This window comes from Phalaenopsis equestris, unplaced genomic scaffold (genome assembly GCF_001263595.1).
Source record: "Phalaenopsis equestris unplaced genomic scaffold, ASM126359v1 Scaffold000002, whole genome shotgun sequence".
NCBI classification, from domain to species: domain Eukaryota; kingdom Viridiplantae; phylum Streptophyta; class Magnoliopsida; order Asparagales; family Orchidaceae; genus Phalaenopsis; species Phalaenopsis equestris.
The window spans coordinates 49,356,306-49,373,985 of NW_018164444.1; the positions used below are offsets into that span (position 1 = coordinate 49,356,306).

Here is a 17,680-nt window from a genome sequence, read left to right on the forward strand (position 1 = left end):
AGCTGGAACTAAAATTTCAATTTTTATGGGAGCACACACGAGGAGATATTGGTGGTCGGAGGAGGAGAATGATGCAACAATAATTTTACCGAAAAATGCATCAAATTGAGTAGTGAATAGCAGTAGGCTAATCAAGCCGGCTTGAACAAGCCAAGCAGGGATAAGCTCGAGCTCAAGCTCTTTTAATAAACAAGCTTAAGTTTGAACTCGAGCATGAGCTCGTGACTTCATAAAGCTCGGCTCGTGAGCTCGTTAACGAGTCGAGCTCTAGACTGTTCCGCTCATTTATACCTCATAATATATTAATACTAAAGAATTATTTGATATAAATTTAAATGATATTTTTGTGAAGTACATACGGCGCAATTCTTCTGTTTATATATCAAATACCTAACCTTTATTTCTTATATGTATAATTTTATACCACCCAAAATTTTCATATAATTTTAAAAATCAAATACAACTTTTCATGCATATTTAAGGTAGTATGCCTTAAGAATTAAATTTTAGAGCTAGATTTGTAAATAGATAAGAACTAGTCTTCCAGGGGCATTTACATATACCACCCAATTCGAATGTATTTAAGTATTATAGCAATAATACCTAAATTTTTATTTTTTACATTCATACCACCTAAATCTCTCAGTACACCAAAAATTAGCCCTTTCAGCTGGGGGATTATTGCGTGCGGACACCGCATGCATCTCTGCATGCGGTGTTCGATCCTGGCCGTAGATCACGGTGATCTACGGTCAGGATTATTTCCATTTTTAAAAAAAATAAATAAATAATTTTAGGTGGGGCCCACCGAAATACATCAGGACCGTAAATCATGTGATTTACGGTCCACCCCCAAGCGTGGGGGCGGACGCCGATCCGCATGGAATAATTTTTCCTTTCAGCTCTTCCCTGTGAAATATTTGCGTACATAAGATGTACGCAGCGCTGCGTACATCAGATGTTATTCTGGGGTACAGAAAAATTATATCTGGGTTATACGGGAGGTTATAAGGGGTATAACCAAATATAACCCCATTATACCGCCGCCTGAATAACCCTGATGTACGCAGATGTACGCAAATATTTCTTCCCCCCAGCCCTACTTCCTCACTTCTCACAGAAATGGCGGCTGAAAAAGACGACGAAATCGACACAATCCTCCTTTCCATCCTTTACTCAGATCAAGATCGTCACCATGTAGAACAAAACACCAAACCATCACATGTCGCAGAAGCCTCTCCCGCTCCGCCGCCTCATTTGGATCATCGCCACCACCTAACCTCCATCAATGCCGCAATCGTCACCCGTGAACTCCCTTCTCAAGGCCTCTCCTTCCAGCTCTGGCCCGCCGCCACTTCCTTTTTATCCCTCCTCGATCGAGACCCCTCCCCCCTTCTTCTCCCTCCCCGCTCCCCTCTCCGCATCCTCGAGCTTGGCTCCGGAACCGGCCTCGTCGGAATCGCCGCCGCCGCCATCCTCCGTGCCCACGTAACCCTAACCGACCTTCCCCACGTCCTCCCCAATCTTCGCTTTAACGCGATCGCGAACGCCGAGGTGGTCACCGCACGCGGCGGATCCCTTGTCGTACGTCAGCTCCGTTGGGGTGTCGCGGAAGATATCGTCGAGATGGGATCGGCGCCTGCCTTTGATGCAATAATCGCGTCGGATGTGGTGTACTATGACCATCTTATTGAGCCGCTATTGGAAACAATTAGGGTTTTTGTGAAGGAGGAGGTGGGGTTTTTGATGGCGCATCTGAGAAGATGGAAGAAAAGAGATGCAGTGTTCTTCCGCAACGCGAGAAAGTTCCTTGACGTGTTGCGGGTGCATACTGATCCACCGGCTACTGGCTCGCGAACAGGCGTCAACATCTACCGTTTTACGTCGAGGAGAAGATCACGGGAGGCTTCGTAGTTCTGACTTCCATTCACTTTGTTCCATTTACGTCGGGTACTGAGGTAAATTGGGGACTAATGAATAATTTCTCTACTGCTGATAGTTTTCTACATTTTCCCAAGAAAGCTTTTCTTCTTCAGAATTCAAGGCGCATTGTAGAAAATATATAAATACGTTTTATCTTTTATGCTCCATAAGACATTTAGAACAGTAGAATCTCATTTCGACTCCAAAAAAAAAGTCATTTTTTGTAGTGTGAAATAGAAGTTGATGAATGGCATGGCCAAGAGAGAAAATTTTACTCGTAGAACAAATGGATGAAATTTTCTGAAGAAATTAGTGCTACTATATAGAGGATATAAAATTGCTTCACGATATTTAGATCAAACAAATTTGGGTGGAAAAACTGCGTTTTCTTACATGATCAATGGAAGTTACTGCTGGTCATTATTGCAACTTGAAGTGTTGAATGCTGTAAATATTTGAGTTGAGGAGTTTAGGATGTAAATGCTTATGTTTTAGGTGGTAGGTATGAAAATACCCTTTATTCTAATACAGCACCATATATAGTTTTTTTTCTCTTTTTTTCTCCCATCACATTTGTGTGTGTGTGTGTGTGTTGGACGCACCATTTGAATGGATGATCCCTTTTTTCTCAAATGAGGCATCTTGTAGATGGATAGCAACTCCCACTTCGCAAATACAATATTTTTTGGATGAGTCACTTTTTTTTTTTTACAAATGAGAGATAATTACTAATCAAAATAATATGGTTTTTGTATTAATTTAATGGGCCACTTAAATATTAATAAATTAAATTAATTCTTTTAATTGATTGATGTGGGCTCCAAAAATTCACGACCGCTCCCCTACCACGATATTAATTTTGTTTTGTTTATAAAGTTTTGGATTGTTAAATTTTTAGAAGGCTGATTGGATTGTAGATAAGACACTATCCAGAGATTTCCTCCTCATTTAGCGAGGACTTTTTGATCTAAGATTCAAGGTTTTTTATAGGCGCAAACCTATATGGCTAATTACCTCTTCTGATGACGAGAGCGCTTTCGATTAAGACTAGTCGTTAAAAATTTAAAAATTAAACATATAATAGCAACAGACTTGGGATTTAAATTGTTGAATTCTCCACTTGAAACTTAAAATGAATAGTAGGGGAATGAAAACAAAATCCGATCAAGATCCTCTGGTTAAGTCATCTCTGGTTGTCGTGGTCCCTAATCTATTTAGTTAAAGGAGGTAGACCGAACCTGTGAGAAGAATTAGTGTTAGTAATCATGGGTTGTGCCGTCCAAGATATCCTTGTGGATCTGTGATGGATATTTGTCTAAGGGGACAAATCTAAGTCGGCCTTAACTAACATAAGGCTTTATGTCAATCATTTATTTTTTTATGATTCACAACTCAAAGTATAGAAAGTCGTCGAAAAACATATGGGTTGCAGTCGTGACCTTAATATAATGGTGTATTTTGGTTGCAACCACCAGGTCAAAGGGCTCTAGTCGTAACCGCTACTTTGAGGTCTCATTTGGAGGCAAACCCACTCGGATAGAGGACTCGAACCACGTCCTCATTGACTTGCAATTATTCTGATTGTAAATAGAGCGATACACTTAATATAACATTAGTTATTTGTGAGCTAAAGCCAGTCAAAAATTTGTCATCCTCGACAAATTATTGCGAAAGCTGGATGAAGTTTGCTTTAAGTTTTTCATGTGATTTATTTTAACTTAGGCTTTGTTTGGCGCAGCTGCAGCTTTTCAGCTACAGCTACGCTGCCCCAGGATGCTGCTGCGGGGAAGCTGCAGTGGGGAAGTTGGCTTCCTGTTTGGGGCAGCTGTGTGAAAGCAGCGGTGAGGTAGCTGTTTCTGCAAAAATGACCATTCTGCCTCTGTTTTGTAATGTTGTGCTTAACAGAACTGTGATAGTTATAAATTTAATACTTTTAAGACAACAGTTAACTTAAAAACAGTACAAAATTACAAATACATACATCACTTCACAGTGAGTATTAAGACTGCAAAAAAAAAACGTAAAACTATTAAAATAGCAATTAATAAAATGATTATATTAATTTTAACTTTCAGACGGTGTAGCTCCTGTGCTAAACTTTCCACCAGTGATGTTCTCCATTCTCGATCACCATCGCTAGTTTCTTGCGGAGAAAGTATACATTTTCCTCGCTATAAAGAAACATAAAAAACGGGGTGTTTAGGAAGAAAACTTAAGCTTTATCAAAAAATTCAACTGGAATGGCAAATTACGAAGGAAATGGCAAATTACGAAGGAAGATTCTTCCATGGCAACAATATTTGAGAAAGCATTGCAGCACATTAGAGAAATGCTTAAGGATGGCTCCTTCTACTATCAGCCCAGAAAGGAAATTTTGGATAACAGTTGACATCTATATCAAGTTGGACAGCCATATATACGGCCATTGTTTCTGCTTCTGAGGGATTAGTAGCCAAACAAAGGGAAGAAAAATATAATAAATACTTTCCCATTTCAATTCTAGACATGTCTCTAATGTCTGCACATCTCTTGTGAATTTTCATATCTAACACCTAAACTTTGCTTTCTTACATTTACACCACTCAAATCTTTCATATCACATCAAAAAATACCATTTCTATTTATTTTTTAGAAGTTAAATACAACTTTTAGGTGTTAGATATGAGGGATTAGTAGCCAAACAAAGGGAAGAAAAATATAATAAACACTTTCCCATTTCAATTCTAGACATGCCTCTAATGTCTGCACATCTCTTATGTATTTACATATCTAACACAAACTTTTCTTTCTTACATTTACAAAGGAATTGTGTGATATGAATGCAAATTTCCCAAAATATATATATATATATATATAATGGACACTGCAATTCAGAAGACCTGCATCTACTAGAATGAAAGCATTGTGCAGAAAACCCAATTCATATGTAATGTATTTGGGAATAGAACCAGAATTTCAAAAATGAACTTTCAACTAACTTTTGCTTAAATGAATTAAATCCCATAAACACATACCACCAAGCATGGCCCTGCAGGAGTTCTGAAAATTTTGTTGTTTGGTTGAAAGAAAAACAAATATAGGGTTTAATTACAATCCATTTGAAAGAAAAAAGTTGTTCTAAACTACAGGCAAAAGGTTTACATTGGAATTTATAATCAAGCACCCGTTCAGACCGATGTACTACAAATTGGAGATAAAATCTGCATTGTACATCCATTTTGCAGAGCTTACACCCTTTTATGAAAATATGGACAATGTTCACGCTACCCTCCCAACCAATCATCCAATTCCTATGCTTTTACATATATAACACCTAAACTTTACTTTATACCTTTATACCACCCAAATCTTTCATTTATACCACTCATATGGTTTTATTTCATATATTTCAAGAAAAGAGAAAAGTAAAAATTACATTAACTAAAACAAAAAAGTACATATTGAACATAATTGTTTAAATCTGAAGCATTTTTTGATAAAGGATTTACCTGATGTGCCATGAACAAACTTTTATGAAGCCTAATCGCAAAGCAAAAAAATCAATTTCCAGCATAATATGCTCCATGGGGGTTGCTTCAAGATCCTCATAAACTAGAGATGAACAAAAATAAAATCAGGATAAAGAGGTAAAAACAAAGTCGCGAAGAATACAAAACGTGAAGATGAGCCATGGCGTCATCATTTGGGGGCGAAAGAGCGGCAGCTACTTTAGAAGGAACGCACCGGCAATCCCCTCCATCGAGCTCGGCTGGGTGTAGGGCTCCTTCCTCAATGGTTTCAGGAAGGAGCAGAGCGGAAAGGGCAAAAGGGAGAACGATGGAGTTTCGAAGATCATTGCATGCCGCGATCCGGCCTTCCTAATCGAAGACGAAAGGTAAGGAGTAAAATAATCGAGCGGTAACGCGAGCAGCAAGGTCTCACCCGCGGTCCGCTTTCCGCTCAAATTCGCGGCCGCAGCAAGGGAGACGCCGCGCCAAGCGGCCCATTTCGGAGGCCTTCCGATGCACCGCGCAGGAAAAGCCGCTCCAAACAGACCCTTATATTTTGATTGATAATTTAAAAAAAAATAATAATTTAAAGATAGATCCCTCCGGTCAAAATATTCAATCAACAGGGCCATCATCGGAGATTTGAACATTTAAAGTTTTTATATTTGACAGAGGGGTTTAATTTTTTCAATTTATACTTTAGGATATAAGTCTTTTCGACTCATCTTCTTAAAATGAGGAAGATCGGACTAGGTGATTTGGACTTATAATTTTTTTTTTATTTTTAAGATTTGAACATTTATTAGAGCTTATTAGACATGTCAACTTCAATCATTACGAGCAGGATGATCAAACTAGTGAGATGGGACTTACGATCCTGTTCAATAGACAAGGCGCAAGGCGGCCTGATTAGCTTGCGCAGTATTCTCAAACCTAATATTTGAGCATTCTATATATCAGTTGTAACACATGCGGGCATTTAATTTTCATGTATTTGAATATCTTTTATAAGTTTTAAAGACTTCCGTTATTTTTAAGTCATGAACCTGAAATGAACTTTACAAAAGATCTCAAGTGTAACCCTTGTAAGTCTTTAGGACGGTCTCACTTTTCAAGATGTCACATTTGACTTGGGGTTAACCACGAGATTTTTATAAATTTTGAATTAAATCATTTGGAGTTCAAAGTCTTTGCATAAGTATATGATTTTAGGCTTTAAAAAGGGATCGTTTTCTATTTGCTAGCATGAGTATTGTGAATCCGGTGGCGGTTTGACATATTAATTCTTCATTTCAATATTTTAAAAAAGTATGTGTCTTAAATTTATTCCCAGGTTATGATATTTAACATCTAAGTCGAGCATGCAAGCTCCCAAATTATAATATTTAATATTTATATCAAGTTCAAACACCAGTTTATAGAATTTGGTATTAAATTAGCAGATAATTTTTTTTTAGTTAATTTAATCTAAACTTTTTTTTATTCTTCTTTTTTTTTTGGCGGTCAACAATTGACATTTAAGTAATATTGGCATCATTTAAATCAATCATTTCTTACATTTCCCCCTATCTCATTGATCATAATTTCGTAATTATTATAATATTAATATATCATCTCTCTTAAAACTCAAATAAAAAAGTTAAAATTAACAAATCATAGTAATAAACTCTTTAAAATGTGTATTCCTTTCCATTTATTTGAGCACCATTTGTGGTAACTCAATTATACATTTACGTAGTAAACTGAGTTTTCATGAGCTGCACATTTTACTTAATACAATGTTGCTGAGAATGCTTTAGTTAAAAAATTTGCGATCATCAAGATTGTCATTACCTAAAATGACACTACCCATACATTAGGATATATCATATCATGTTGGATATTCTAGGCGATGAGGCATTTTAACACTTGATTGCTCATTTTTTAGTATGATTTAATGATAATTTTAGAACACAACCGATGAACATGAATTTTATGGGTGTGCGTAGAACCTTGTATTTCCTCAAAAAATATACCTTTCCTCGATTAAGATTTTTATCAAATTCATTTCGCTCAAACTTCTCTGAATAGCGAATGAAAATTCTACTGATTATCTTTGAATCTATCTCTCTCGTGGTTATATATTCTAACTTTGTTTGGACAATCCTATATACGTGGATGTCTTCAGGCATTTGTCCAATGCACCAAACCATCCAAAATAAAACTCGAGGTCAGGAGGCTTATGCAACAAAAGCAGTGAAAATAAAACTCACAATAGGAAATAGTATAAAACTGGCAAGTGCTGAGTAGCTCCTAGAGGCAAGATCCTTTGATCCAAGGATCCGTTAATATTTTTTGGGTCAAATGACACCCCATTGTCTTAGTGTGAGGCCTGATTTTTCTCAACTTCGATAATTTTATTCATTGTTTTATTTCATCAATATTTTTTTTAATTTTGATTTATTTAGTGCTATTGATTTTGATAACAAAATGGCATTTCATAATCGAAATTGTGAAAATTATTTCCTTGAGCACACTGATTTTATGTAATTCTAAAATCTTTATGAAATTATTTGATCATTTTGTTCATTTCATCATTATTTAGCCTTCAACTCTAGTATTAAATGTTTACATTTAAAAAAAGTAAACTATTGGCTTAATTGCTGACTTCTAATCTCTGAATTGTACAGACCATGCATAATATTAGTTGCATTAGAAGATTCTGAGTGATCCTGCATCATATATCCTAACTATATTTTTACTATTTTACACTAATTATAATGATAATTTCTTTGTTCATGTTTTCTGAAAAAAATTATTCCTAATATATGCCTTGAACGCTCTTCTTGACTTCTTCTTAAGATTATTTCAAATATACCATCAATGAAAAGATGCATTCTATTTCCACAATCAGCCATTGAAAATCTGAATGTAGATCCAGGAAATAGATGATGACTTCAGAAGCAATAACAATAATTTAAAGCTTATTTAGTCTCCATATTTTTCCAATATAAAAGCTCTATAATTTTGTAATCTTGTTTTATCCGTATATTTTTCCGATATATTGCTATCATCAATTTCATATATGCTTATTTTATAACAGCAAGAAGTTAATTCTCATGGAGTTTAAACTCCATCAGCAGGCTTTTCTTCTAAACCCCATACAGCAGCTGCTTTTATCTCATCTTTTGTCATCATTCTTGTGAACTCCTCATGGTTATAATTTGTATCATTTTTCCCACCGAACTGCACTGGTAGTGTCTCAATGCCAAAGTGTTGTTTGAGGACCTCCATACTTTCTTCACTTTTGGGATAAACGAATTTGATCTTCTTGAAGGTGATTGGATCCACAAACATTTTAACTATCTGCAATATCAAAGTTTCAGTCACCGATATAGATCAATATTCCAAATCAATCATTTAAGTGCTTTTACTAAGAGAATCAATGCACGATGTATCATATAATGCATTTTGATACAAAGTAGTGCTCGAACAAGTAGCACATTGCTTGGAAATTAAAGAAAAAATCTTTTGGAGCTGGATTTGAATGTTTATCTTTCCTTAAAAATGATTTAGGCATTTAATCCAAATAAAATAGGGAAATTTACATTCGTAGCACGCAATTCTTATGTATTTACATAACTCACATCTATACTTTTGTATTTACATATATTGTACTTTGGTATTTTAAACCTATGCATGAAAAGGTGTGTTTCACTTTTAAAAAGTGATAATAATGTTATTTTTATGTGATATTAAATATTGGAATGCTATGTGTGCAAATATGAAAGTTTAGGTGTGCAATATGTGTAATACATAAGAATTGTGTGCTATGTTTATAAATGCCCCAATAAAATCTTTACTCAATTAGTGTATTTCCTTCTGATAAAAAGGTAATTTAGTGAGCTACTTTATATTAGATCTATTAAGTCATCTTAGGTTACATATATTATTGTTGTTAGTTCATAAGGTCAACACTGTGTACATTAACTCCTTGGCAAATTCTATTCTAGCTAGGTTTCATACATTGCGCCAGTGGTGAACTAGGGGTGGATAGTAATATATAATTTGCAAATATTAGCAGTGCGACACTAACAGTGATTGTTTTGCAAGATATGAGCACTTACCTTCTATTAAGCTGGAATGATTTGATTTTTTATCAAGGTCAATTATATAAAAACTGGACTGTAAAATGCAGAATCAAACCTTCCAAAAAGCTTCAAAGATTTTCGGAGGATTGTACAAGAATGCCATAGCAAGCCGTTCCGGATAATGATTTTGCAATATGTTATTTGTTTCTCGAGCTGTTCTAATCGGCACAGCATTGCTCAGAGACCACCCGGTGAAATCAATGAGCCAAACTATTTGTTCTTCACTCTCAGGCAGGTTCAGAATGGCATTCTCCAACAGATAAACGAGATGCCGGAGTTGATTCTCGTGCGATGTTGTATTCTGCGAAGTTATCATTCAAAATCAGCCCTTCATGATCAAACTAATTACAGGTTTATCCTACTTACATAAAGGAGAAACCCTAATCACAGACCTGTTTTGCTGGTGTCATTATAAGAACAGTTCTGCCCTCTCGATCATGAAATCCTGCTCTGTAAGCCTTTCCAGTTTCTCCCTCCACAGCAACTTCATTCTGTAAGAAACCTTCTTTTGCTTAAAAGCAATTAAGGAACATTTACATATGTGCCGCTCAATTCTTATGTGTTTACATACCTAACACCTAAACTTTAATTTTTGCATGTATACCACCTTACCTATGCATGGAAAATATGTATGTCACTTTTAAAAAGTTAACACGGTGGTATTTTTTATTTGGGCGTTATAAATGTGTAAAGCGAAGTTTTATTGTTGAATATGTAAATACACAACAATTAATTTATATGCATTGTAAAACACATCAAATGTTTTTTTATTACCCAGCAAATTTCTTCTGGTTTATAAGTTGATCTCCACTTAAGGGACTCCTGCAACATCTTCTTTGACTTGGCAACATTCCAGTTACGAGCTCTCAAGTATCTCTTGAGGCATGGATCGGTGCAATATGTAGAACTTCGACCCGACAACGGTCCAATTGCAGCTTTAAGCTCATTAACCTATTTGAGAAAATTAAAAGAGATGTATCCATTATCTTACCAACTTTAAATTCTTTCATAATCTGATAACTATAGATTTCAGTGAATAAAATAATGCTTTTAGTTGAGTAAAGGAAACTTAGATGATAAGCCTTGAATGCTTGATGCACCTGGAAGTAGGCTGTTTATGTATGTATGGTTTGTGATAATGTTAATGCTGAACCTTACTGTTTTATGATTTATGTTCAGACTTTCATTTGTTTATGTCAATATCTATAGTATACATGTAATACTATGTTATTAGCATACGTCATTTTTATGATCTGCTGACATCTAGATGTCAAAATCTATGCATTTTAATCAAATGCTTAACATTTCGCTAATAATTCTGCATAAAATGCCCAGTCTGTTGTCTTTGGCATCATGAGTTTATTTTCTACTGCGTTTTATAATTTTTTGTCTCAATTAGGAAAATAAATAAGTTTATTGTCTCAGTTGTGTTTCTAAATTCATAGTGAGGAGGAACATAGATGAATTCATAGCCTTTGTTGGGTATAACTTGGGTGTGAACGAGTTGATTCGAGTTTGCGTCGCCTAACTTGAGTTTATTCTTGACTAATCAATCGAGTTGAGTCTGAGCACGGTTACAATCTCTTTATTAAGCTAAATTTGAACCGACTGACTAGTCAACTTAGACTCGATACAATGTAGTGGGGCGTTGACGGTATTATGAGGGTATAATTTAGGTCTAAGCTAGTTGACTCGAGTTTGAGCTTGAGTAATCATTCAAGTCGGAGCACGCTTACTATTTATTTATCAAGACAAGTTTGAACCAACTCACTGGTCAACATGACTTAGTCACACCCTTGGGCATAATCTCTACCATGAGCTCCAATCAGTACAATGTAAAAGTTTGATGTAGGGGGTAGTTGACACAGCCTTATGTTGTACAATATAATTATCCTTTTTTTTTTTTTGACTAAAATGCTTATATTTCTGAAGCTGCACATTATCATATTCAATTGGATCAATCAAATATGTATTTATTACAAGATTGATGGTCAAGTTTATTGCTTCTAAGATGTGATGAGTTAATTTCATAACAGCAAATCAAAATATAAAACAAAGTTTAAAATACTCCATACCTTCTGTTCTTGGAATATGTCATCATGCTCCTCAATATCACAAGTATTATGCTTCCTCTGGAACATAATTATTTTTGTGAATTATTCAGAAATGAAAATCACCCTGCAGAAAGAAGTTTGTCTTATTATTGTTCTAATTGATAATTTATTTTACAATGTAAGCAAAAATAAGGGATTCTCAGATATTATTTAAATGTGATTTGGCACCAATGCTATATAAATACTAGGAAGAGGAAACACTTACGGCTTAGCGTTAGCAGGATTTAGTAAATCTGGTAAATTCATCTTCCTGGTGGATTTGATTAATTATAGATTTAATCCCAATTAAAAGTAAATTTTTTTACCTTAAATCTAAAAATTCACGAATCAATGAAACTTTTTTATTTTTGTGATTTTGGATTTCATAAATTCGGTGTTAAATCTCATTCAAAGATGCCAACAAACACCCCCTTAGTTCTTATGCAACTTCACAAATCTGTTGCTTATAAAGAGAAAAATGTGAAATTTATGTGGATTGTTCTGACAAAAATCACCACTAATTTGGCCTTACATTACATATTATCGCCCACCATTAAAATTAGTGAAAATTTCTTTAATCTGATCATTTTCTTTATGTTAGCTTTTAGCATGTCTTCCTGTAATTAGGCACACATAAATGTGCCTTTCAAAAAGTGTTTCAGAGTTATGGCATATGACAAGAGTTATGAGTTTATAAATAAATTCAACTATCTTCATAAGGTTAAAATTTTCAAGGGGATTTTTATTTTTATATTTATTTAATTATCTTCAAAATGTTGGTGAAAGTTTTTTTTTTTTTTTGAAGTATTTTATGTTAAAATTAGAAATGCAGAAATGTCTTTAAATTGTAATAGTTTATCACTTAAATTACTATAAATATTTTTATTTTATTTTTTATAAAAATAATACATAAAGATGAGTTGATTAAATACATGATTTAAACATTTAAATTGCATATACATCATAGTTTTAAATAATTTCTAATTAACAAAAATATATGAGTCGTTCCATATTTCATGTTCCATGAAACAAATCTAGGGGCGATTATTCGGTGCGGACAGAGCACACAATTTGCGGGCGCTGCCTAATAAGATTTAAAAAACAAAATTAAAAATGGGGTCCACTGAGTGTTTTTATTGGTTCACCGCATGCATTTTTGCGTGCGTAAGCAATAATTTTTCCAAATCTAGAGATCACTTTGAGAAGAACAAAATCAAAAACACTTCATCTTAAAAAATAATAATAAACAATAATAATAAATTTACATGGCCTTGATTCAAGAAAACAAAAACACAAAACTATATATTACAGTATGGTTTTTCTCTAATTTTCTTAATTATCTTAATTTTTTTTTTGTAATTTTCAACTTTCTATCAAGTTGCTCCGAAAGCATGATATCATTTGAAACAAAATTCATCCCTCCATGATTCATGCTGATTCAGTTTCACTGTCAATTTTCAGATCATTTTCTATTTATTTTTTGATAAATATTTCAAAAAAAAATAACAATTAGATCTCATAAATTTAATAATAATTTTGAAAGTTGTTCATCAACTAAACTGCCACAATTTTTTACAGAATCAATACATCATAACAGAGCGAGCAATCATGCTTATAAATCCAAGGATTGAAATTACAGAAAAAATTGAAAAAAAAAAGAAATTACTGAAAATTAAAACGGAGCAAAAAATCAAAAGTAGTGAGAGAGTAGAGAGAGAGAGAGACTTGCCTGAGGGCCTCTGAGAGGAGCCGAAGAGAAGAAGAGCTGAATAGAGAGGGAGATTGGCGAAGAGAATTGGTGTCGTGCTTATTAAAGAATAAAGAGAAATAACTCGGTTTGCTTCCACAGCCGGCTGGGAAATTCAGAACAAGTAAAAATACTTTAATAAACAGGAGCTTACCAAATTATATTTAAATTCGCTCAAAACCCCCTGCTAAAAATGATATTTACGATAGAGAAAATGAGTTCAAATGCGTGTTTTTGCATGGAAAGCTCCGAAAATTCGTATTTGCAAATCGAGTCCAAATTAATTTAGGAAATTGCTTAATTGCATGGCAGGATGGGAACAATTGCGCGGTTTTTTGACTTTCAAATTCAAATAAATAGTCATATGGGAATACATTTATTTATTTATTTATTTATTAGGAATCGTATTAGCAACCCTAAAAGCTGAAAGTCAACTTAAAACGAGGTCAAAATGAAGCGAGCAAGTCAAAGTTTAGGGCTGTGCAATAATGAATTGACGAGATTATGTTAATTAAGATAAGTTCAGATGGTTTTGGGAGATTATAATCTTCCCCGTCTCTTCTTAAATATTCTCCTACTCTTAAGTACAGAGATTTGATTTCATTTCACTACAGAGATATTGGAATGAGAATGATATATCAAAGATTGCATGTAAACTTAGAGTCCCTTTTGTTGTGGATTCGTTAACTGTGAAAGATTCTAGATTAACTTACTGGAGAGTTGGTATTCTATTTAATATTGAATCCAATGTGGAAGGTAATATGAATGGAAACCTGATCCCTATAAAGCATGTTCTATATTTGCAAATGATTCTCTAAATTGTCATAAATTGTCTTCTTATAAATCAGTGTCAATTTTTCTTGTTTAAGGAGGTCGTAATCGTAGCAGGAATATGAATACCAGAGCCCCTAGAAGTGTTAATAATTCAATTATCCATGTTATACATTCTTTGCATGCTAGGCTTTTTCAGGGTAATTTTCTTAATAATTGCATTCTTGTTTCTAGGAATATTTCTAGTAAGATTCATCCTTTAATTAATGTTATTTCTATTAATAGTAATGTTTAATTATTTACATGCCTCTGATCTTAATATTTTTGTTGATTCTTTTAGTAATAATGACTCTAGAAATGATCAAATTACTACTACAGATGTTGGTGTGGAAGGTAAAGTTGGTGAAGTTGAATCTGTTTTACTGTTTGATAGAGTCTTACTTAATATTGCCTTGTGGAAAATTCTGTTATTCATAATACTAGCCATGTTTCTTCTGTCTCTACGTCTATATCTCTACTTCTATGAAATTTCCCTCTCAGCTTGTTGCAAAAAGGAATGCTAAAGGAAAGTGATTCTTACTTCTTTGCTTTTCTTTTTCAGTTGATTTTTACATTTCTTAGTATTTTTATATTACCTCATAATATTGTTGCTAGGAATGTGTGCAGGCTAAATAATATTGCCCAGACTGCCAATTGTAAAAATCTTTTTAAAGATAATAAGATAGATCTTTTATGTATTTTGGAAACAAAAATTTCCCTTTCCTGTCCGTCTGGCTAAGTTGATTTAAATACTTTCAAGTTATTTCCTAATTAATAGAGCTTCAATAATTTAAATTATGCTAATAATTGAATGATTTAGATCAAGAAGAATTATGAGATTTTGTAATTTTCTGCTTTAAATATGAGCTCTCAATACATTCATGGTTATACTTATTTTCCTTCTTCTATTAAATTGTTCATTATTATGGATAATGATGTCTAAGTTAGAAAGATTTGTGAATTTCATTAATTCTATTGAGATGAATATTTTTAAATCTTGGTTGTTATTATGTGATTTCAATTATATTCGGAAACTTGAGGAAAAAAATAGGGTTAATCCTCCCAATCCTATCTAGCTTTAGACGAGTGTACCATGGTTCCCAAATCAAAGGTAAAGTTGGTCAATATTTAGAATGTTACTATCCTTTTGAGTTCATGGCTACATCCTCGTACAGGGAGTTGAGGTCCAGTTAGCAAATGAATTTAAAACTTGAAATATATTGGCAGGAAATTTTTTATTTATTAGAATATTATAGAGATATAGTTGGCCATATTATTGCCATGATGTCACTAAATTTTTTAAATGTGGTCATTTCTAAGATTGTGGTTGAGTAGTCGTTTTCTCTTGAGCTTATGGGCGGGGTGGTGTTGGGGGACCAATTCTATGGAAACCAATTCTAGGCTACATTATAGTTGGCCATAAATGAGATATAGTTGGCCATATTATGTCTATGGGAACCAATTCTAGGCTAGGGACAACTTCTGCCACAACTTAGAATGATCACTCATGTCAACATTTAGACATAACCGTATTTAAACAAGTTCTTGACATCCAATAAAATATTATTAACAATTATCTCTCTCAATACTTTTCCTAAATACAAAAAAGTTTATCAATATATTTCAAGTTCTACATATAATACCTAGTTAGACCTCTAATCCTTGGATGAGGATGAAACCATAACTTCAAAAAGGTGGTAGCAGTCTAAATACAAACCATCTTTACCATTAATTTGGGATTCATGTTGCAGTATTCTTTTCCAATCAAGATACAATCGATCTCATGGGGATTTGATTCAACACCTTCCATTCATATTAATATCACCGAATAACACTCTAACGAAACATTGGATAGGTAAAAAATTCTTGATGAATTTCTTCGACTTATTACATAGAGGTTAATGTTTTTGAGTAACACTCCAACAAATCACATCAGATAAGTCAAAAATCTTCAGTATATTTCCCTCAACTATTTCAACATAAGCTAATGTTCTAAGAGACAGTCTTGTTAACGTTAACATCCTAGGCACGATGGTGGTTGGGTAGTCTTCCTGCTTTTCATTTAGACATTATGTTTATGGGAACCAATTCTAGGCTAGGGGCAACTTCCGCTACAACTTCGAATGATCACTCAAGTCAACATTTAGGCATAATCGTATTTAAACAAGTTCTTGACATCCAATAAAATATTATTAGCAATTATCTCTCTCAATACTTTTCCTAAATACAAAAAATTCTATCAATATATTTCAAGTTCTACACACAATCCCTAGTTAGACCTCTAATTCTTCGATGAGGATGAAGTCATAACTTCTAAAGGTTGTAACAGTCTAAATACAAACCAGCTTTACCTTTAATTTGGGATACATGTTGTAGTCGTCCTTTTCCAATCAAGATACAATCGATCTTGTGGGGATTTGATTCAACATTTTCCATTCATATTAATATCGCCGAGTAACACTTTGACTAAAAACCTTGGATAGGTAAAAAAATTCTTGATGAATTTCTTCGACCTATTACATAGAGGTTGACGTTTTTGAGTAACACTCCAACAAATCACATTGGATAAGTAAAAAATCTTTAATATATTTCCTTCAATCATTTCAACATAAGCTAGTGTTCTAAGAGACAGTCTTGGATAAGTCAAACATACTCAGTGGATTTTTTTAGATCTCTTTCGTACAATCCAACGACGACAAGTAATGCTCTGATCAAATGAATCAAACATTTTGGTCTCTTCTACGCAGGCTAACGACGTCAAGTACCACTTCAATAAACATCCTCAAATAGAACAAATATCATATGTGGATTTCATTCAACCCCTCCCACACACTCTAATGTTGTCGAGTAAAACTTCGACAAACAGTTGTATATTGGTTTGACATCTATGGCGAATCCTCTTCAATTTCCTAAACGCATGTTGACCAAAGAAAAATATGTTGAGATTTTCATATATATTTTATACTGTTTTTAATGATATTGAACTTTAAAGAAATGTATTTTTGATGTTTTGTTGCAGGAATGATGAATTAGGGTCATTGGAGCAAAAGGATGCAAAAATGATCGAATTTGAAGCGAAAATAACCAAAATATGAAGATTTGAACTAGGGCGCCGACAGGGTCATCGACGCCGCCGACGACGACAAGTTTTTCCCGAGGCTACAAGGCAAAATTCTCAAGAAGTCCGCCGACGGCGCCCTCTAGGCCGCCAACGGCGAGCTCGACGGTTATGCCTACTCAAGCTTTGGATAAGGTCAAATTTTGAAGGGATGCTTAGGCAACTCTTGGGAAAGCTCATCAACAACGTTAAAAGAAGATTTTGGCCGAAAATTGAGGGGGGTTGGAAGAGATTCTAGAGTTTCTGGAGGTTAGAAATGTTCCATTAGAGTTTGTTAGAGGGAAGAAAGTGTGAGGAATTCTTCGAGAGATTGTAAGAGTGGAGGGAAAGTGAGAGATTTCTTCCTCCTTGCTACTTCGAAGAGGAATTCT

At 34.1% G+C, this 17,680-nt stretch overlaps 2 protein-coding genes across 2 annotated transcripts; one reads left to right on the forward strand and one right to left on the reverse strand.

Moving 5' to 3' along the window:
• The first annotated feature begins 1,059 nt into the window (after nt 1-1,059).
• On the forward strand, nt 1,060-9,665 carry LOC110039482. Its single transcript, XM_020744560.1, has 2 exons — nt 1,060-1,958; nt 9,589-9,665. Exon 1 carries the CDS (start codon nt 1,123-1,125, stop codon nt 1,912-1,914), a length of 792 nt encoding a protein of 263 aa, XP_020600219.1. The 5' UTR covers nt 1,060-1,122; the 3' UTR covers nt 1,915-1,958; nt 9,589-9,665.
• Nucleotides 8,351-13,468, reverse strand: LOC110039481 (random slug protein 5-like). Its single transcript, XM_020744559.1, has 6 exons — nt 13,364-13,468; nt 11,617-11,719; nt 10,316-10,492; nt 9,934-10,032; nt 9,597-9,842; nt 8,351-8,756 (listed from the first exon to the last, which is right to left on the reverse strand). The coding sequence occupies exons 2-6, from the start codon at nt 11,680-11,682 to the stop codon at nt 8,517-8,519; spliced, it is 828 nt and encodes a 275-aa protein (XP_020600218.1). The 5' UTR covers nt 11,683-11,719; nt 13,364-13,468; the 3' UTR covers nt 8,351-8,516.
• Nucleotides 13,469-17,680: the final 4,212 nt, after the last annotated feature.

Coding starts and splice junctions, on each gene's coding strand:
- LOC110039482 (XM_020744560.1), top strand. CDS start 1,123: ATGGCGGCTGAAAAAGACGACGAAATCGACACAATCCTCCTTTCCATC.
- LOC110039481 (XM_020744559.1), bottom strand. CDS start 11,682: ATGTTCCAGAGGAAGCATAATACTTGTGATATTGAGGAGCATGATGAC. Junction 10,493..11,616: donor ACATATTCCAAGAACAGAAG/GTATGGAGTATT, acceptor TTTCTCAAATAG/GTTAATGAGCTTAAAGCTGC. Junction 9,843..9,933: donor TAATGACACCAGCAAAACAG/GTCTGTGATTAG, acceptor ATAACTTCGCAG/AATACAACATCGCACGAGAA.